Source organism: Hetaerina americana, unplaced genomic scaffold (assembly GCF_022747635.1).
Source record: "Hetaerina americana unplaced genomic scaffold, ioHetAmer1.1.p SCAF_13, whole genome shotgun sequence".
NCBI classification, from domain to species: Eukaryota; Metazoa; Arthropoda; class Insecta; order Odonata; family Calopterygidae; genus Hetaerina; species Hetaerina americana.
In genome coordinates, this window is record NW_027286403.1 from 9,534,279 (window position 1) to 9,557,459 (window position 23,181).

The 23,181-nt window shown below is 36.2% G+C and overlaps 1 protein-coding gene across 1 annotated transcript in view; it reads left to right on the top strand.

Moving 5' to 3' along the window:
- Window positions 1-15,459: 15,459 nt before the first annotated feature.
- The window catches only part of colt (carnitine/acylcarnitine carrier protein colt, mitochondrial), a 48,298-nt gene continuing 40,576 nt past the window's right edge, over window positions 15,460-23,181 (top strand). Inside the window, exons 1-2 of the mRNA XM_071583197.1 lie at window positions 15,460-15,887; window positions 16,427-16,541. Coding sequence (XP_071439298.1) covers window positions 15,789-15,887; window positions 16,427-16,541 — 214 coding nt within the window. The 5' untranslated portion in view covers window positions 15,460-15,788. The remainder of the gene's footprint in view (window positions 15,888-16,426; window positions 16,542-23,181) is intronic.

Consider the following 23,181-nt stretch of genomic DNA (forward strand, 5'->3'; position numbering starts at 1 on the left):
GGGCTGATCCGTAGTATTTATGAGGAAGGAATCTGGCCGGAAGGCTTTGTGAGATCAGTGTTAGTTCCTATTCCGAAAAAGGTAAAGGCTACGTCATGTGAGGACTACAGGAACATTGAGTTTGATATCCCACGCAGCTAAAGTTGTCCTCAGGATGATAAACAAAAGGATAGAGAGTAGGGCAAATGATTACTTAGGGGATGATCTGTTTGGGTTTAGAAAGGGGAGAGGTACGCGTGATGCCATTGCAGTAATGAGATTATTAATCGAGAGGAATATAGAACACAACCAGGAGGTATTTGCCTGTTTCGTAGATTTCGAAAAAGCGTTTGATAGAGTGAATTGGGAAAAACTAATGGGTATATTGCAGGAAATAGGAATATATTGGAGGGAAAGGAGGCTAATCCGCAACCTGTACATGTCTCAGACTGCTCAGGTGCGGGTGGGAAACGGGGAGTCAGGATGGGCAGTGTTAGGAAGGGGTGTAAGGCAGGGTTGCCCATTATCACCGTTGCTGTTCAACCTGTATGCAGAGGAAATGATCAAAGAGGCATGGGAAGAACTGGAGGTAGGAATGAATGTGGGCGGGGAATTCATAAAATCAGTTCGGTTCGCTGATGACCAAGCTTTAGTTTGTCAGTCAGCCAAGGGGTTGCAAGTATTGCTGAGTGAATTGGAAATTCAGAGCGACAGGTATGGGATGAGAATTAATATTAATAAAACAAAGGTTATGCGATATTCTAGAAAGAAAAAGGCTAAGCTAAACATTAAAATAGGAGGGCAAAAACTAGAGCAGGTAGAACAGTTTACGTATCTCGGAAGTGTTTTGGACCAACAGGGTCAAAGTAGTAGGGACGTAAGGAGAAGAATTGCACTAGGCAAAGAGGCTTTCACGAGGAGGAGGGATTTGATGACACGGACGTTGAGTAAGGATATTAAGAAAAGACTCGTAAAAACTTTGATATGGAGCGTAGTTATGTACGGTGCGGAAGCGTGGTCATTGAAGCAGGAGGATAGATGTAGACTGGAGGCTTTTGAAATGTGGGTGTGGAGAAGAATGGAGAAGGTGAAATGGGCAGTGAAGAAAACAAACGAGGAAGTAGTTGGTATGGTGGGCGAAGAGAGTGGTTTGTTGGGAGAAATCCTATGGTGGCAGAAAAAGTGGATGAAGGGGGTATTGACCGGCAGTGGGATGTTGAAGGCTGTCATTGAGGGGAGAATGTTAGGCAAACGAGGAAAGGGAAGGAACAGGATAGGGATATTGGACGGGATGAAGGGAAGAAGAAAGTACTCAGAAATGAAGAGGGACCAGATGTGGAGTAGGATACTGGATTTTGTGTTTTGTTAGGAGTCATAAAATATTTATTTAGGAGCTATGTCCATCCAAACACCTAACAACCGGTAGATTACCTAATAATATTAACAATATTATATATATAACACTTTTTTGACAGTCTAACGGACGTGAATAATAATTTATATGAAGTTAGCACTCGAGGGCAAAGACAAAAACACAGAAAAACACAAAAAAAGAAACTCTCAAGGTTGCGAATTTTTGGTAGTCCAAGCCACCGTTCTCAAGGAAGAGAAGGGCACAACTTAAGTTCTGTCCTTCTGTTCCTTGAGAAAGTGGGTTTGGACCACCAAAAATTCGCAACCTTGTGAGTTTCTTTTTTTGTGCTTTTCTGCGTTCTGCATATATATATACATATATATATATATATATATATATATATATATATATATATATATATATATATTTGTTTATATTATATATATATAAATTTTGAAGACGATAAAAGAGGGGAGAATGTTAGCCAAACGAGGAAAGGGAAGGAGCAGGATAGGGATGTTGGACGGGATGAAGGGAGGAAGAGAAGATTTATATATATATATCTATATATATATATATATATATATATATATATATAATGTATAACACTTAGCGCTAGTGGACACAGACAAAAACACAGAAACACACAAAAAAGAGACTCACTATTTTTCGAATTTTCGGTGGTCGTTGCCACCTTTATCAAGGAAGAGAGGGACAGAACTGAAGGGAATACGAGGGCTGGAGCGATGGATGGAAGGGGAAGGTGGGGAGAGAATTCCGAAGGGACGGGTTTGGAGGGGCAGCGTTAGAAGGGTGGGGAAAATGTAGAAGGTGATGGGGGTGGAAGGGGGATGAAAATATAATTAGAGCAGGTTAATTAGTGCCTAATATTGATTCCTGGCCAGTTCCAGGACTCCAAGAGCCAGATGAAGGATTGCTCTAATGTTTTCAGTTTCAGAGGAGGATCAGAGGGTGGGAGGGATGCTATGATGGATACACTATAGCATTTATCAAAGGGAGTGTTGTGTTCGGAGGCGTGTTTGGGGATAGGGAGCATATCAATTAAGGAAGAGTTTTTGCATGAGGCTCGGTGGTTGTTGATTCTGATATTGAGGGGTGTGGTGGTTTGCCCAATATAATAGGCAGGGCAAAGTTGGCACTTCAGAAGGTACACTACATTGCTAGATGTGCAAGTAGAGGAGGGAATTGGTGGGAGAGAGTTAAAAAGCGGGTGGGAGAGGGATGGGATTTTGGCTTTGAAAATAGGGCGTTTTGCATCTGGGTTTATTGCATGGCGTTGGAGTGGTTTTAGGACGGGTTGGGGATTTAAGGAGTGGATTTGTTGATTTGAGGAGATCGGATAGGTTGGCGGGGCGTTTGAAAGTAACTGAGGGGCATTTGGGAAAAAGGTTGGCGGTGGCATTATGATTTTTTAGGATAGGGTAGAGGTCTTTTAGGATTGATCGTATAGATTCTAAGCCCGGGAAGTATGTTGTGCAAATTGAGAGAGGATGGGGTTCCGCGGTGGAGGAATATATATATATATATATATATATATATATATATATATATATATATATATATATATATATATATATATATATATATAATATAAATATGTATATATTTATTTATTTATGTATAATTGACCAATACATATATTATATATTCGATTGTATAGTCCCCGGAATCTTATTTTTTTATTTTTTTAGTTCCGAGGGTACGTGTACGCATGCTGTCAATCCCATTGTGAGTATCGCGTCATCCCTTCGTACTCTAGTGGCAACTCCGTAAGATTTTGTGTGTAGTAATTTTAGCCATATTACCCAAGGATAGTATCTTAATTCCTCCAAGTACCACCGCTTATTATTTACTATTGCATATTCGTCAATTGCACTCGTTTATTTTGCATCTAACCTCAATACGTATTTTGAGATTGACCCACCATCCTCTAACCTTGGTCACACTCGATTGCTTAAAATAGCCCACGATCCACAAGGCGCAAAAAATGTGAATTATTCAGCACCTTATCTGTGATCTTCTCGCATGCCCAAGACGGCATCTCCATCGAGTTATCTGGTTATGGACCGGGTCAACTGCCGCCATTCATATTGAATTCCATGTTATGGTTCCAATGACAGCAGTGCAGCCATATTGATCCTCAATTTTCCTGGTCTTCTGACCTCCAGTAAATCGACATAGATTGGGGAATAGGTTTGCATTGCGGAAAGGAGAGAGAGCTGGAGTGATGTAGAAGAGTATACTTTGTGAACGAGGAATGACCGCGAGAAGAAAGCAAAAAAATAGTGCCTGAAATGTGATTAATAAAACTAATATCGAGCGTGAGAGCCATAATGGGCGTAGGTACGCATGAAAAATGCCGGGATGTCCCAGATTAAAATGTTTGCTTATCTATTACAATATAGTTCTCTAATCAATCTATGGTTGGACATATATCCAGCAATAGTGGTATATATTCGCAGTTTTCCGTGAACAAATGCCAATTCGAATAAAATTGTTGTCTCAGGCGTAACTTTATGGAATTTGAATAACATATTGAAATGAAATAATTGTCAACAAAGTCAATTATTTCATTTCATTTCAATTGGATAAGATCATTAGTGTTCATGAAATTTAGCTTAAAATTTAGGTGGATTAAACGGGAAAGAGATTTAGAGGGTGGCATTTATAAGTTCCAACGGAAATAAAAAGAAAAATCGCTAGGTATTAGTGACTTGAAATGAAAAAAAGAGGATGGATACACCAGAAATATGCTGGTAGGGTATTAAGGAAGGCATGCCAAGCTACGAAGCTACGAAGGAAACACTGGAACGGCTTATACAAGTTCGGCTCGTATCTAAAGAATTAAGAAGATATTAATTGCAGTCGATTTTGTATAGTTTTTTATTACTTAAGAGAGAAGAAAATGGGGAAACGTAAATACGGAGTTAGGGAGGATAAAACGTGGAGAATCATATAATAAACTAAGTCTAAATCAATAGAACGAATGGAACAAGGTGAATAGCTTAGTTTGAAACTGTTATAATAAGGTCAGGAAAAATGTGTTGTACATCGAACCAGAAGAGCAGATAGGTTTTATAAGTGCACAAGAGACATTTTGAGATGCCTCACGTGACATCTCTAGCACTAAGTTAGTATAGGAAATTGTGCCATTTCTGAGAGGTACAGTGTGACATTGGTGATCTCTCTGAGATTTATGTTCGCTATTTGGGTAGAATATCTTGCACGACAACGTGCAGCTTAGATTCATATGGACTTTTTAATTCTAAACCTTTGGTAAACATGAAGTGGTGATTGTCAGGGAACGTCATTATAATGTTAATAATTATATAGCCTAGGGTTTTACTGGACTCTAAAGTGTTGATCCGATTCCTAAGTTGTTTATTTTGCAGAATTGTTTGGAAATATTTCCCTACATGTACGTGTACTAAGGCGGTCCATATTTTACAATCGCGGAAAATTTTCGCAAAATCCTCCAGAACGGTTCAAATAAATGTGAAAGTAATCTTCGAAAAGTTTCAATAGCTGTAACACATCCTTCACTTTTTCAGACATTTACAAGAGCCTTCTTAATATTCTAGCACTTTTGGTCGATTGCTTAGTTTTTAATTATAAGTAAAAACTATGGATTGAATCTCCTTGGTTAGTATTGCAAACCTATGATTAAATTTAAACATAAACCTATTTATAAAGTTTTTCACATCTTATTTGCAATCTTGCCGTTTCTCGAGAGATCAACTCTTTCTGCACTCTCCATCGTAAATTTCCTAGAGAATTTACTCTTGGAGTACATAGAATGAACAAGAAAACAACGAGAATATGCTAACATGATAGAAAAATAGGAGAAGCGGTTTCACTAAAATAGTTCTTGACTAAATATACTTTTCACCTGCATGTTCTTGACTTGGGTGAGTGGCGTAATTATTATCAATAGCAGTAGTCTGCCAGGTTAGGTTTCGATGAACTTATACTCTGTTGTCCTTCTAAGCCCTGCACGATTATGCGATTTGATAACATTACCTGAACTACCACATATTACAACTACTCGTTCTTTCCATACTCTCCACCTCCCTTAATTTCATCCAAAAGACATATTCTTTCCCTCCATCTACTTTCTTTACCCCACATTCTCCACTCTATTAGTCTTCAGCATTCTATTCCCTCTCAGAATCTCTTCCTTGTCCTTACTTTTCCCAGCTCCTCCAACTCCTCCCGACAAACTTCTCCCTCCCCTACCAAGTGGCGGAATATCAACCGTGTAAAATGGGAGCTAAATTGTAATTCTTAGTGAGTAGCCCTGATATCCAACTCAAGCAGCATGGTAATATCACTTTGATGACTAATGACATCATTTATTAGAGAAAATAATATCACTAGATATTATTTCTTTGTCAAAAATGATGGCACTTTGCGATGGAAAAGCGACAATGTTGATGATATCATTTGGGCATCTTTTGTCTTTCGAATATCTACATGAAATGGATTTATAAATAATTACTCGCCGAAATTTTATCTTTATTGGTCAATTTATAAAAAATTTCTGATATTAACATACATATCCTGTATAATTATTGCCGGTCTTCAACCTAAAGGTTAGATTCATTGGTAAGGATAGAGCCTTCAGATTACTTATTCCGATGGCATAAAATCAAATATGTACATCAGGAATGAAGTCCAATTCATTTCCCTCTGCCAATGCGGTTTCAAGTCTTCCAGACTGTCTTCCAGATTTTTAATATTCGCTAGAAATACCGGTTCTTCTAGCAGGATAAGCGAGTACACCATCTTTGGCAGTCTCGATCATCTTAATTATGGATGATTGAGAAAAATATAATGTAATTGACGGAAAGAAATTAATGATGACGATTGAAACTGAGATGTGAGAGTCCTAAACACAGCAGTTTTATTGATGGCGAACGATGTTGTAAGGTGCAAACGCAGCACGGAGGGAACAACAAAGCACATATTTTTTGCATCATTTTGGCCTCATTCGTGGTGATGCCAACCTTCATTCGTCAAACGATATTCTTTTCACATCACTTTCTGCCCATTTTTGGCGATATGAAATTGCTTAAAGTACGTTACCAGCAAATAGAGCTTTGCCATCAGTTCATTGTTGTTTGATCTTCGCAAATTAAAACTGAGCTTGAGAGATGATTGTCAATACAGGAAGAGTATATTGCGTATTTCGTATATTGTTGTAATTGACATATATTTTGTGTTATTAAAAGTTTATTAATAAAAAGCTATAATTCCAATGAGTGACCGGAACACTATGTTAGTAAGTTGGAAATTTTAATTGGCGAGGAGAGCTTTACAAAAACACGCCAAAAGTGCATCAGAATTCCAAATAAAAAAGGAAAAAAACTTGGGCTTCTTCGATATGACGCACGCAAAAATTGAGTCGCAAGGACTTTAAAAATACTGACTAATAAAGAATATTGTAAGTTTTTCATTGACATTGTTAAAAAGCTCGACCAGACTTCATGCACAGGAGTAACATAAAATGTTAATAGAACGAGAAAGAAGAGCTCATATGAGAAGACAGAGGAGTACTTTTGAAATTGGAGTGTCGGAGAGTTGTAAACTTTGGCGTATTAATTAATTTGAATCTTTTTGATAGACCATTTTATCCATTAATTTTATGCTCGTGTGGATAAAACAAATATGTTTAGGGAATTTAAAATCGCAAAATTAATAAAATCTCATCGCTGTAACGGAGGTTTCCGCGGTTACTCACAGATGACACCATGATTTTCTCTGATTAATTCATACGATGATGTATTTTATAAATTGCAGTTTTCCAATTAACAGTGGTAAAAATGCCCTAATCTCTTTATAAAATCTCAGAGAGAAGACAAATCAATGTAACTATATCAGTCATATTTTAAGGAAAGTGCTAACTTCTTTTAATATTAGAGATGAAAGTGAAACTAGGAATAAAGGAAAGGATAACGATCAAGCGAGCGTTGTTGCTGTACAGAAAAAACGTCTCAAAATGCGCTATGATAGGATATGGACCGTGGTCCATCGTAGTCTAAGAAAAAAAAGAACAGCTTACGAAATCATCACCCCTAAACTTGACCCCGCATTCAGATTAAAGATCAGACTGAGAAGAGGTGCATCATAGTCATGGGTAAGTCGGTGCAATTTTGGGGCATAAATAAGTGCTAATGATTACATAATTAACGGACAGCCTATTCATCATACTAGAGGATACTTGCTTAAGTAAATAAAGCACAGAGATTTTACTTTTACAATTCAATATCACTGAAATGCAAGCAGTCGTCGTACGTACATTGGCTAATATGCTTCCGTCTTTAAGTGGTAAAGGTATTGGCCGATTTGATTTTATCGCCACGATTGGAGATAATGAACAAATTCTTGATGTATTAGTATCACAAGATGATATAGGAAAATAAATAATGCAGTGAACGAAGCTTTGCTCATGAGATATCTCAGAAAAGATAGGAATATATGCTACGATTCAACAGAGGCTAATACCTGGCATTCAACCGTGGAATTAATTTGCTGGAGCATAGGAAGAGCATTGGTATTATATTTATGAGATCATACTAACAGGAGTATATTTATAAAAATGCTTAATACTGAAGGTCAGACTGTGCATATTTTTTGGAAATTACGAGATCTGTTCAAAAAGTATCGCGAATTTTGAATTTTCGCGGGTTACGTATATTTGATTTTCGATTTTTTTATGGCGTTATGTTGGTACTTATGTCTATCACTTACGCCGAACAGTTCGTCATTTTGAATGCTCAGTTAATTGTTGACAGCTGTTTTGCTTGGACGTGTTTTGGCTTGTCTTCGATTTTTGCCTGTTCCAAAAAATGGATCAAAGAATCTGTATCAAATTTTGTGTGAAAAACGAAATTAAGTACGCGGAGGCATTTTGAATCTTGACGGTGGCATATGGAGAAGCCACCTTGGACCGAAGCGACGTTTATGGGTGGCACAAAATGTTCTCAGAGGGCCGAGAAGATGTGAATGACGAAGAGCGTGACGAACGCCCGAGCACTTCAACAACAGACGAAAACTTGATAAAGTGAAGAAAATAGAATAGGTCAATCGTCGAATCACCGTTAGAGAAGTTGCTGAGGACCTAAACATATCGATCGGCTCGTGCCATTCGATTTTTACCAATGAATTTGGCATGACACGGGTCGCCGCGAAAGTCGTACCAAAATTGCTCAATTTCGGCCAAAAACAGCAGCGCATTAACATTGCTAATGAGGTGTTGGACTCTCTCCGCGGCGACCCAAATTTGCTCCTCCCAAATGGGTCATAACTGGTGACGAATCATGGGTTTATGGTTATGACGTGGAAACTAAAGCTCAATCATCCCAATGGAAGCTGCAGCATGAGCCAAGACCGAAAAAAGCGCGCCAAGTTCGGTCTAATGTAAAAGTTTTGCTTACAGTTTTCTTTGATCGCCACGAGGTAGAACGGTAAATAAGGAATATTACCTGCAAGTTGTTGAAGGACAAAAATTGGCTTTTGCACCATGAAAACGCCCCTGCTCACACATCGTTGTTTGTGCGCGAATGTTTGGTCAAAAACAATACACTAATGATGCCGCAGCCACCGTATTCCCCAGATCTGGCCCCCAGTGACTTTTTCTTGTTCCCGAAACTGAAGAGGCCCATGAAAGGACGACCCTACGCTACAATTGACGAGATAAAGACTACATCGAAGGAGGAGCTGAACGAGATCACAAAAAATGATTTTTTGAAGTGCCTCGAGGATTGGAAAAAAACGTTGGCACAAGTGTGTTATATCAAATGGGGATTACTTTGAAGGGGACAAAATAGATATTCATGAATAAATAAATAATTTTTGAAAAAACACAACATTCGCGATACTTTTTGTGCAGACCTCGTATATCAACAGTCTTGGTCTCATATTGACATAAATTTTAAATCAAAATTGAAAGATAAGAAGGAACTAATAATGTCACTAAGTAATTAAAAACCAATTCTCGATACTATACTTAGCTAAAAACCAGTGTTATAGAAGAGAAATGAAATCAACGGGAATATTTCAAAGAGGGATTGCCACATGGATTATTTGAAAAGACATAAAACTCTACCAAAACTAAAAGTTTTTTGAAAAGATTACACTTAATCAGCAGTTTTTTTTAATTGGTCTGAAAAACTAATTGGTCTAAAACTTTTAATTGGTCTGAAAACAATGACTTTGAGATAGTATAAAAAATTATAATGCGTTGTAAGCTTTAGATGGCATAGCAAAGAGACCACTGAAATTAAAGAAGAGTATGACAATTTTTGACAAAAACGAAGAACAAAAATAATTTTTAAATAGTGGTTATCGCCTTTCATTTCCCAATTATAAAGAACACTGCCTCTAAAAATAATATATAATTATAATATCCTAAACGAAAAATGTATAAATAAATAATTGCATTCTTCATTGTTAACTACTTATTACCAAAGTACCTTTGAAAGAAATCAGCCCTTAAAATTTGTATTCATCTTTTTCCACATATACACTGTGTTACTTGAAATTTATGAAAAATAAGATCCAGGAGTCACATATACCGAACCAAGCTAAATTTAATAAAGATCATGCTGATATCTTTAGGAACCATTCTAGAGAGTACCATGGAAAAGAAAAAAACATTTCTTGATATGAATTAGAGCCTGCCCCAATGGATAGGAAAAAATTCTCAATGATATTGGCACTTCACATCAGGTATCACAATCACCAAAGGTATGCTAAATAATTCATTTGGTCCATTAACAGGGTCACTTACACACCACAGGCAAACCTAAATGACTTTTTCACCATTATCAGTATAAAATACAGGTAGCTCATCATTTGAAAGGATAAAATTTTGTGGGTATCAAAAGGAAGGTATAACCAAATCCAAATAACAGTAAATATCTAAAAAATGTGGACAAAATTTCAGGGTTATCAAATATTTTTGAAAATAAGCTATTTTACAACCACATTTTCAACAGAGTGACTTTTTTGAAGAGAAACACTGTTGTTTAAATATTTTCCATTATGTCTGATTGAGAAAAAACGATTCAATCATAATCCTACTGGCAGAGTCAACCACATTATCCATCTGCTGATGTTAAGCTTCATCTTGACTTGCTGATGCCCATTTTTTCATTGCATTCTCCATTTTGGTAAGTGCCTTTCTTTTGAGCAAACTATGTGAGTCTTCATAAGTCAAAGACATTGGCAGTTGTGTTGTTTCCTTACTCTCATAATCAACTCCGCCTCCCTTCTCATTAAAAGTAATGAATATATATTATGAAACACAAAGAACAATAGGAATGTATTCAAAATTTGAATTTGTGAGAGAGTATAGTTATCACGTTTAATACCAGTTCCGCTGTTGAACCTCAATCATAAGTTGACAAATCTAATCATTTTGGTGATACCCTATGCATTAAGAAATTCCTCTGAATACCCTCCTTTTATCATTCATGGGTTTTCTATGGATGGTATATATCCTGGTGGTGAACCGTAATCTCTGCATACAACAAAGGTTTTGGCATAAACCATAAATGCCTCAGTTCAATTACATGATTACAGCAGAAATGTCTGGTCATTATCATTCCAGTTAACCTTGATTTAGTGCTCAAAATTTTAATATCCTTTAGCAACATTAAAAATTTGTTTTTCAAGGGAAAGCAATGGTAGGTCAATATAATCAACAAAAATTACCTTATGATCATGCCTTAAGGTTTGCCAAAAATCTACAATGGTGAAATAAAGGGGTAGTTTTGTGCTAGTAATAACTTTAATTTTACAGGAGAGAAAATAGAACTTTGAGGATAGAACACATGCATGAAAATGTATGTGTTTCTTACAAGCAATACATTGTTTTAAATGGCCTTGGTACTAAAACACATAAATAAGACTCAGACTGGGTCTAATGTAATAAAGATTTGGACAGAGTTCATTGGGTATTAACCCTTTCACAGCTGCTCACTCTCCAGATACCTGCTCCTCACATGCAGCGAAAAGGGAGGTATTGTGCATTGGTAACTTTTATTATTCCCAAAATGATGAAATAATCTTAAAAATATAAATATGGATTTAATAAAAATAATCTAGATTCACTGTATATTTAATAGTAAATTTTTATAAATTTATTTTGACAAATATAATTGTGATAAAATTTCAAAATAGGAGAGTACACTACAGAAAAGTTGAAAAGGTATGTTCACAGCAGTGAAAGGGTTAATGATATAGCTATAGGATGAATTTAGCAGAAACAGGTGAAAATTTATTGGAGGCATATGCATTAAACCTCATTATTTTGAAGTTAAAGGGCTCTGAAATATACAGACAAAGCATTAAATAGTCCAAACACAATAAAAACATTTAACCTTCCAAAATTTTGCCATTATATTATGAAGTCTCTGTGTTACACCAAAACTAATGATGGCAGTTAAATTGAAGAGGCACATCAAAGTACTGTGCCAAAGGCTGGAACATCTAGATGATGGCCTCATGTAAGATAAGAGTGAAATGATGAAGATGGCTGCAGCCCCAGAATACTGAGAAGTGAATCTGTGAGTGCACTAAAAGACCTAAAGAAATACAAGGCATGCAGAGTGGGCAATGTTAGCTAAGGACTTATTAAAGTCTTGGGAGTAAAACCAAGGAAGGTCTGTTTTTAATTATCAGAGGCTTTCATGAAAATGGATGGTTGAAAATTAATATATATATATAAGAGCATCCGCCCGGCAAGTGGAAAGATCCGGTGTTCGAGTCCCGGTTGAGGAGATATTTTTACTCTTGTGATCCGTTCGATTCCGCCTTCCCCACCTTTATTGTGTTCGTCCTTTATATGTGTTCCTATCCCTTTTCCTTATATCTGTTTCTGTATATATGAGTATATATATATATCTGTTCATATATAATTCATTATATATATATATATAATGAATACTAATGCCTTTCAACTTCCCAAAGACTGCATTTTATTCTTAAACACAGCATTAACATCAGATAATCCACCAGTTTAGTTGGTACTAACCCCTTCTAAGTGTGCCATAAACAAACCCCTTCCTCTTCATGCTTTTTGACATCATATTCCCTACATTATCAATAAAACTAAGCATGTCTTCTTAACCAGAACATTAATATTTCTCATTATCACAGGTATAACGAGTAGCCTTGTAATGCGGGTCATAGAACCCCCTCTCCTTTTAATGAAGTCAGGGAACATGTACTTCTTATTCATGCTTCCTGGTAAAATTTTCCCTTCAACTTCAATAATGCCATGCAATTTCTTCTCAACCAGGGCATGAATCTCTTTTATAATCCCCAGTTGTATGGTGCACTAACCCTTTTAAAGTTTGTTATGGTCTAACCCTTTCCTATATATGTAGTATGAGAACAATAATGGCAGTAAAAGTAAAATAATGTAAAATTTGTAATGGCAGTAGTATTGGTAGGAGTGTGGTTCCTTGTTACTGCTAATGGATATCTTTCTTGTTGCATTTTCAATAGAACTCAGTAACTTCTTGTTAACCAGAACAATTAATTCTCTCATAATTACCAGGCACAATCCTCTGTTAAAAGCACAAATCCTTTTGTCTCCATGTAGTTTAGGAAATAAAGCATCTTGTTCACAATTTCCAACACATTTTTATCCACATTTCCTACAGTACTTAGCAATACCTCCTACAAAATCACAATTTACCCTGAATGGCAACATCTCTATGATAATTATATATTATCATAGAGATGTTGCCATAGGTCAAAACCAGTAGGTTTTGCATATATCCCTGGTATGATACTATCCTCTGCAGTTCATTTTTTAGTTGTACCCAATACACTCTTGAACACTTTCCTTAAATCCATAAATCAATGGACTAACATGTAAATGTATATAGGCTCTTTCCTCCTTTAAGTGCTCATACCTAAGTGGTAATTGACCAGATGCAATAACCCTTTATTCCTCTTTCTAAAAACGGAGCAAGTTTGATTTATATGGTTGGTATAGTATTTTTGAAAAAACCTGATACCCTTTGAAATTTTCTATTGATTTATTTTTTGTTCAATACATCTACATATACGCCGCTGCAAGGGCGTGTGATGGGGGGTGTTAGCAGTACTCTGGTTAGCGGTACTGGTCTCAATACTTATTTTAGCAGTATTCTACATTCTTAGGAGAGGTTTTTGAAGGTCCTTGTTACTATACACTACTGAAGTCCTAATCCTTACTTCTATGAAACAAAATATTCTTAAATCCCATTCAAAATTGAAGTGTCCTGTACACCTGTGATGTATGATCAGTGCTGTAAATTGTGTCTGCTGCACAAATAAATGCATTATATATCATAATATTTATCAGTTATGGAATTTATTATCAGGGCCTTCATAATCTTGCTGGAATTTAAATAATGACAGCAATTTTGGTAATACTGTGGATAATGACACGTACACTTTTAAGGGCTTCCTCAGCATGTTATTGATCTGAATAACACCTTTTCAATTGATTCCACCACATATTGATCATGTTAAAGGGGTCATGACTGAGCACTGTTGGCCTCATTTATGCTTTTTCTGGCAAATTCCTCCCTTTCTACTTCCGTTTGTGCTTTAGCAGATAGCAGTATGTGTATTGTAAAGAGACATTTTAATTTAAAATTATTAATCTTGCTATCTACCATTATATCTCCCACCAAAAAGTAAGCATACAACTTTCCTTATGTTAATCTTACACAACAAAGGGAGTAATACTTATCACTCCATCTTGAGTATAACACACCATTGCACTGCGAATTAAATTTAATAATTACATAATCATGATGAATGATTTTAAACGCTTGCATATATTTTAACCATCCCATGACTTTTCCCCTTATCAGCACTCTTAGACAGTTTTTTTAAAAGCGTTCTCAGTCTTTCTCTTCTATCTTTCTTTATCTACACATTAAAGAATGATACCATATCTGTTTTATCAACTTTATACTGAATGTGAATGTTTTAGTTCATGAAAAAGTATACTGAATTTGTGGATCTTATTCATGAATAATATTTTTGCAGAACAGGAGTAGAAATGAATTAGATGAATATGGTCAATTCCAAAGAAACTGCGGGAGATGCCGCAACAGTAACTTTTAACGGAGTCATCCGCTAATGTGCATTTCAATGCAACAATTTCAGAGTATAAAAATCATTCCCTCAATCAATCCCTCAAAAATCATCCCAGTCAAGGCGAATGATTTTTACACTCTGAAATTGTTGCATTGGATATGGTCAAGTTTTGATGGCAGGTAATGTCTAGGTTTATTTGATTTATATTTCTTAAAATGGGAATGCTTCCTGAAAACAAAGACCAATTAAAATCTAATTGCCTAAATATCAAAATCTAAGGATGCCAGGAACAGCATGATTAATTTGCACAGTTGCTCAGGAGCTGATTTGGCTTCAGATCATGGTTCTAATGAAGTGTAACATTGAAGAGGATAAAACACGGAATATGGTAGAGGAAATGGAATGTAGAAGCATTAGCTGGAATGAAAGAAAGTAGCACCAGGAGGCAGTGTAGAACATAAAAAATAAGAACAGGGATATAGGCACAATAGAGGAAAAATTAAAATATATCAACAAAGGGATACAGAGAGCTGTAAACAAAATTGAGGTTATTACTGCAGAAATTGCAATTAAGAGTCATGAGGATTATGCCAAAGCACAGTATTCAACTAGAAGGTTGGTTTGATAGATGAGAATAGAGCTCACCTAGCAATAATGGATTTTTAGAGCGAATTCTATCCATGACGGAATGTGAACAAATAACATAAATATGAGACAAATAATTTTAACAGGAAAATGCAGGCATTGCCGATATTTAGTGAAGTCGTCATTTAATGGTATGTTCATTATTTTAGATTTTTCCGCATAAAATATTTAATTGACGACCGAATTACATATTTCAAAGGCCGCCACTTGTTGCCAAATGTCACATGGTCTTCTGGTTTGCCTCACTTCGTATCCTAGGCTGATAGCACGCTCCATCTACATTGTTACTGAACTAAGTCTACTTGATATCTGGGAAACAGCGCCTCTACACTTGACAAACTGGAACTTAGTAGGGTTCAAGATAACTTTTCGTAACATATTCGGCTCTTGCTTGTAGGGAAATTGTGTCATTCGTTAATTGACTAATTCAGAAACCTATTACCTTTGACTAATTGGGTAGGATCTAGCTATAATTACTCTGCAGAATCGATACCTTCCCGTATAAAGGATCGCGCGGTGGAATGCAGACGTCGTACAAATGTATTATTAGTTGTGCTTTCACAATGGTTATATTTGTTTAACTTCGACCTCTGATCTATCGTACTCCACACTATCGGGATATCGTTGCATTCTCTTGGAGCTGACCCACCCGTCTCTCGTCCTAATTAACTAAAACAGCAAAATGTCTCAAGAATCAAGCAGTCCAGTCAAATATTTTTTATCTGGAGGTTTTGGCGGTGTGTGTACAGTTGCTGCTGGTCATCCTTTAGACACTATTAAGGTGTGTCATTGTGTATACTAATGTGACCATCTAATTGGATTCGGTCAAGTTTACGTGGTCGCTTTATTTCTTAAAAAACTGCCCCAAAATTTCATAGTTTGAGAGGACGCCTCGGTAGCTTAAGTGGCTAAAGCACTCGACCGGATATTGAGGGATCTGGGTTCGAATCCCAGTCAAGGCGAATGATTTTTACACTCTGAAATTGTTGCATTGAATTTCGTAGTGTCTTTGGGGTTATTGTTTTCGCTAAGTTTCAATTTTAAAATCTTCTCGGTTTTTTGTTCTGGGAGTACTTCAGAGGGTATTCAAATTGTTATTATTTATCATAGTGGACATTGTGGCTCCCACGGAAAACTGTATCGTTGTTAATCGGCATTGTGTTATATTGAAAGGACCGATGATGCTTGAGGGCATCATCTGAGTTGTAACCAGTGCACGGTTCCGTTGTCAGATTTAGGGTCATAGGGAGCCATAAAATTAGTTGAAAGAAATTTTATCGATATATTTATCGGCACTTTTGCCTGTTAATATATTTACAGGTCCGCCTACAATGTATGCCCAAACCAACTCCTGGAAACCCACCTATGTATTCAGGGACATGGGATTGTGCCAAAAAGACTGTACAGAAGGAAGGAATCAAAGGGCTTTATAAAGGTGAACTAATCTGTTTCCGTGTGTTTTTTGTCTTTGGTGCACATATTTCTAACGGACATTGCTCGGATTTACTGAGCAGTGGTAATTGAATGGCTCGTAAATGAGTTGGCATGGATCAATTTCACAAAATACTCCTTGTCTACCCAACCCGTATTTTTGATTCGGTGTCGACTATTGTGAAGGTAATTTTGATATATTCTTACTCAAATATTTGTACATGTTCTGTAAGGTGAGAAAGTGAAGTTGGAAAGATTTCCAGGAGAACAATGACGATTTTTCAGGGTAACTGGTAGTGAAAAGAAATAAAATGCCATTTTTATACATTATTTTACTGTGAAAATAAGGACTTTGTGCTTTGAATATATTTATTCGTATAAACGTAGTATTGGTTTCACATTAATAAGACATTAGTAAAATTGGTTAAGTAATTAGGGAAAGCTAGGGATGCATTTGAATCTAATTTTGAAGGAAAAATGATGGGGCAATTAATTTTTGCTATGGTATTGATGGGGATGGTGTGAAGAGCAGGAGCATGATGATTACGAAATACCAGAGGTGTGTATGGAATGGGCAGTGAAATGAACATAAAAGAATGGAAAAAAGTAGAGGTGGCTAAGCTATTGCCATGCATAACTCTTCCTTGTTGTGTGGCGCTTCCCCTTTAAACTTTGTGTGGGAGGGGCCCCTCATGTTTTATTCGTATGGTCGGCAGCATATTGGCTGTACTCATTTCTGTATGTACTTCTTACCCCATTATGTTAACGTCCACTTCTGACTGAACCTCTATCTTCCTCCACATACTCCTCCCCTTCCATTTTGACAAAAATAACTCTGTGCATCCCCATGTATTTAAATATAAGGCTCCAAAAATTGCCTCATTGTGCCTTATTAAGTTGAAACCAATTGCAGGAGGTAAATAGAAGTGTGGGAAAACTAGGTAGGCCTTCACTCCAATGGATATCTACTACTTCCTCAAGGTCAAGTCTCAAAATAGTACGTATGTCATGCATTAATCAAGTGTTAATTTACGTAGTTGTGCACATTTTAATTGTAATTTTCTGCAGTTATAGTTTTTTGGGAATATATGAAACTGTTGAAATCTTCCATGCCTTTAAGGTAGGGTTGGTAGTTTGGTCTACACAGGAATAAGTGAGGTAATAGGAATGGAAATATTCATCAACAGCATCTCATTTATATAATTAGGTACCAAGGTGTAGTAATTGCTTGACATTTCAGGTGTTTTAGAATGTCATTACCTTAACCCTCTCCCCATAGCTAGATCAACTGACATGTCATTTTGGGAGTCTTCTCTCACAAAAGAACCATGCAAACTCATGAGGATTGATTTGTATTGTTACTTTTCTAGCCTCTGCATAGGAAAATGTTCCCCCATCCCTCCCCTATTTCCTGAGATGCCTTGAAGCTGAAACCCTGCTTCCTAGATTCAACACTGCTACATCAGAGAGTTCATGCAAAACTATTTGAGTATCATTTGAATTTTGTCCCCGAAACAAAAGCACAAGGAATGGATTACTAATAAAAATTTGTTGAACTTGCTATAATTTAACTCTTGTAAATGTATAACAATATTACAGGTGATATTTGTTGCATCATTGACCAATTACTTTGTTAACAATTGCATTCCTGCTGCCATTAACCAGTGAAAAAAATGTCTTGGGACACTTATTGTTTGCATATTTCAGGCTGTTAGCTTTTAGTTCCTGACCTTTGCATGCCTCATTAGTGATGCAACTGCAGAACTACTGTATTTTTTTGGAATGTGATATGCTTTGAGTATTAATTGTTGGAGTTTATCTAGTGCTGAGTTGTGTTGCATTTAGGATTTGAAGGTAAGAAGGGAAAGGTAAGGAATGCAAGGCAGAAAGAAGGGTTGGAGAGATATGTGGTGTCGGCATTTACCTGATTCTGATAAAAGGCTGATAGGAATTGTATATGAATAGTCACAGCCGTAGAAGTAGAGTTAAACTTGAATATACTCCTTACACACTTAGCTAAGAACTAGGTTTTAATTGTGAAATCTGCATCAGCATAGATTTGATGCCAGATCCTGATGATGTAAACTGATAAACCATAGGGGTCAAATCAATCTGATTCCCAATTTGGGTTTCGTGGATATGCTTCAGTTTTTTCAATGATTTTGCTGATAGTGAAATCTAGTGACCAAGTGAGGATGATAAGGCGAAATGAGTCATTGTATAGTGATGATTATTAGAAGACTCTGGATGAAGGTCCTTACTGATACAATGCATAGATGGATATATAATATATATATATATATTTTATATATATATATATATATATATATATATATATATTATATATATATATAATATATATATATATATAATATATATATATATATCCATGCATATATATATATCTTAAAAACCTCCCAACTACAAATATCCTATTGCCTCAATGACCAAGAACCCAAACCTTGTGAAACTAAGCTTCATATTGTTATTTGTTGTGTTTTATGCTCACCCAGTAATTATGGAGAAAACAACAAAAATTACTCAATATAATTTCAAAGTTTTTATTAACCTTTTCATTAGATCTTTACTTAAGATCCAGATCCTTGTCATCGATTCCTTCCTCTTTCCTTTCTTAACAAAATTATTCTTTTAAGAGCCTTATCACGTTGCTCATCCTTGGCAAAAACACTTCATGGTAAGGTGCCGTTCATCAGCTGCCATTTTTATTGCTGTATTTTACAGGTGAAGGTAGATTTTTGATGGGCACAAGGACCAATTAATACAGGGTGAGCACTCAGCTGGGAATCACTCAACTCTTTGGAAGAAATAGAGAAAAGGGTCAATTTTCTTTAAGTCAGGAATTTCTTATGTAACTGTGCCATGGCACTCAGAATTTCCCGATGAAAATGAGTTCAGTTTTGAAATCAGTTTGTTTTTGTAGGTCATTGCATGTGTAGATTCTGGCATAAACCAAAGCCATAGTTTCAGACTGACATCAGTGATTCCAGTGAAGCATGAAGCAATAAGGAATGTTCCACGGAAAGCATCAAATCATACTCCAAGCATTTGGGGGAAAAGTGTAGCACCTTCATCAGGAAAATCTAGAAAAATTCTGGAATGGAAATCCATAAAACGAGTGGTCATCCAATTTAGTTTTTTATATGCTAGTCCTCAATTTTCATTTCCCTGCAAACACTAAACTTACAGTATGAATTCCCTCCAGCATTTTTTATTTGCTTCATTTTCACTGTAATCAACTCAAAGAATGGTTTTGATGGGGGATCGAGATGGTGTGGTGGCTAATGTACTGGCTTCCCACTTATAGGGCCTGGGTTCGAATCTTGTAGATGGCAGATATTTTTTAGTGGTGTCCCAATCTCTACTTGAGTTGCTTGGTGGGAAGCACTTTGAGTGAGGATACTGTCCATCGGATGGGGTGTTAAACTTTGGACCCCTTTGTGCCTTTCCTTAGGAGTAGTATAATGCTGATGCCAGGTTTCTCTCCACCCTTCCTCCTTTCCCATGCATTCCTAATGATGCAAATGACCTCATATGCCAGTGACCTCTCTTAAAACTACTACTACCATTTGGTTTTGATAAGTTGAGGGTAAAGCCCATCGTGAAATAAGGTAAAATTAAGGGTAGAGGGTTCCAGTTCTCTGTGCCACCGTTTGGTTTCCCATTAAGTTCTAATCAACAGAAAATTGCACTACCTGGGACCTTCTGCTCAGTAGAATAACACTACCCACCTCCTAGCACTTATTCTCTCCCAGAAAAACCAACACTTCCCTGGATATTGTAGGACAGCTTATGAAACCATGGTTAATGAAAACTCCTTTTCAATTGTTGTGTACCCTAATATGCAGGTAACTCTGGAAGGATATGAGGCAAATGTGGGTTTTGCACTCTGATGATACGGGGTTGCAGTCTACCATTTCTAGGCCCTGTAAAAGTCCCTGAAGTACAAAATTTATATTCTTAAAGTCTTACCTTTCCCAAAAATTGATCAGATATTATACACCTGTCTTAATAATTACCACTTGAACAAAACTCAAATGTTAGGAAGTACATCATGAGAAATTTATTTTTAATTCCTTCATTTAGTGATACTTAACCAATGGAAATGCATTTCTATTTTTACTAGTTTCTTTTGGTGTCATCTTTTCATCAAAATATTTTTTAATTGCTTATTTTTTTGCAATCCTGTCTCTATGTTATACTTTCCTCATTTCTCTATTTCACTGCATTTTTGTTGCTTCTAATCATTTCTCTGCTGCTTATATCATCCATGCCTTGTTGCTGTGATAAACTCCATTTAGAATTTATGATATTCTTTGTTATGCCTATGCTAGCTCTATTTGCTATCTGTAGTTGTTTCTTCTGATAAAGAACCTTCCTCACCATCCCTATCCTGGTGGCTCTATACCTCTCTTTTTTATGGGAAACTTGTTTGGTCAAACTGTTTGATTTTCTACATGTGGTCATATTAGGGTGTGTTGTGGTGAAATTGGGAAAAAATCATAAAATAGAGAACTGTGAATATTGTCGCATGTCTTTTCTAAAGTTTATGTATATGCTAATACATTATTTATAGTCTGTTTCTTACATTTCACAGTAGCTTAACAGCTGTGAAGACATCTTGGTTTATCTAAAACTCTTGTATTCATTGTATCATAATGTTCGTAGGCTTTAATTGCATTGATAAGGAATGTACATCTTGGGTATTGCATGCATTAATTCCATTATTGGAGTTATTTCTATAAACTGGTAATAGGAATGAATTTACTCTATCCACTTGCTTAGGAAACACTGGTTTTGACCCTGAATTATCTGCCATAGTGAGTTATAGCATCACTGATTACAGTGGTGATTTAGGTCACCAATTCATGTCAATTTTTTATCTCACATAGGATGTCTTTGTATTGTGTTTACTGTTAACAATTCATATCAGTTCCCTTTTCCACTCAGTTTGCATAAATTAGTGTGGCAATATTTTAACATCTAATCTGAAGGAAATGATATGGGGTTTTATAGTGAAATCTTGACTTTGGGGAATGGTAGTCTAGTGGGTGGAATACTGGGCTACTGAATGGAGGGCCTGGGTTCGATTACCCTCCCTCTTGGCATCCTTAGTTCCACCCAAACTGGTTTTTTTAGGTCTCAGAGCATTTTAGGAAACAACAGGTAGCACCTGGAAGGATATTGGCCCTCCTAACCAACCCTGATGTGTGATTGGGGTTATTATTACTGATGTGAAACAACCTTTGGATTAATAATGGTTTGTTTACATCTTCACTTCCCTTGTAGAAAGCTGGATTTCCGTCTTTACACCAAACTTTTCTTCATTTTGAATTTCAGCAACTGAGACTCAAGTCATGCAGTAGACTGGTGACTTTACCGTTGTGGATACACAGAGAATAATGAAATCCTAATTCAGAGCAGTATCCTTTTCTAAAATAAAACATATGATCATATTTTTAGTGCCTGCCCCTTTTTAGTATTTTCATTGTCTCATAATGTTCTTTCGAGCTGGCCCTAGAGGGCTACTGTCCATCTGGAAAATAGGAAAGGTGGAATAGTCGTAGATTTATTCTGCTGTGGAATACCTAAAAAAAATGGATAATTTCCGAAGTCCATCTGGAGAAGGTTTGCAGTCACTACTTACCCTTAAATGTCACTAATAGAATGTCTCGCTATGTGTATAATTGTGTTAAGAGGGTGACTGTGTCAATGATTTGGTGGATTTGTTGTGTGGCATGTCAATAATATGAGTCAGTAGTATTTTGTCAATTTAGTTTTTAGGTTTATAGTTTAAAAACTTAAAATCTTAATGATATATGGTATGCCATAAAGTTGCTTATGATTTTTTGGCATCGTAGACTTACCTGAAATTTACCAAACCGGTTAAACCTGAATACAATCTCTGGAAACTGATGAAAGTCACTGAAAATTAAGTATATTCCAATAATTTGAATAACACTTTGTTAAATGATGTGACAGTGATTTCAGTACTCTTCCACTGATGTGCATAGTTACATGAAATATTCAATTTGAAAAAGCCATTTCGAGTCCCAGTCATGTTTAATGGTTGTTTCCTTTAAAATTGTTTTGCATTTAAGTTTAACTTCTTTGCAAATTTATGGTAAATTTTCATTCATTTAAGAGCGAAGGAACCAGAAATTTGAGAAAAGTTTTAATTACAAATATGATGGTGTAACTTTTCATGGTGCCATGTTGTCTAACTGTCACAGCTTCCCAATTGGCTATTTTAACCAATGCATGGAGTGCTTATCGTTTTCCAATATTAACAAAGGTACCCTATTTCTTTCCTGGCACGTTACACCACTATTTTCCTGTTCTCAGATTTCCGCTTGTGAAAACGCCCAATATTTGCACTTTTCCATCTTTAAATTGATGATTTTCCAATCCCCTTGTAGTTGCCAGTCTCCGAAGCTGAACCTTAATAACAATTTCATGTATCAACACAGTAAAAGATCGGTTCCCTGTACTGCCAAGCACTGGCTAAGGTAGGTGCATAATGTGCAAAGCACCCAGCACGTATTTTTTAGTCATTTAAAATTAGGGATCTAATATTTACAAATGTAGAATTAAATATTTGGATTTTCTTAATAGGTTTGCAAAAA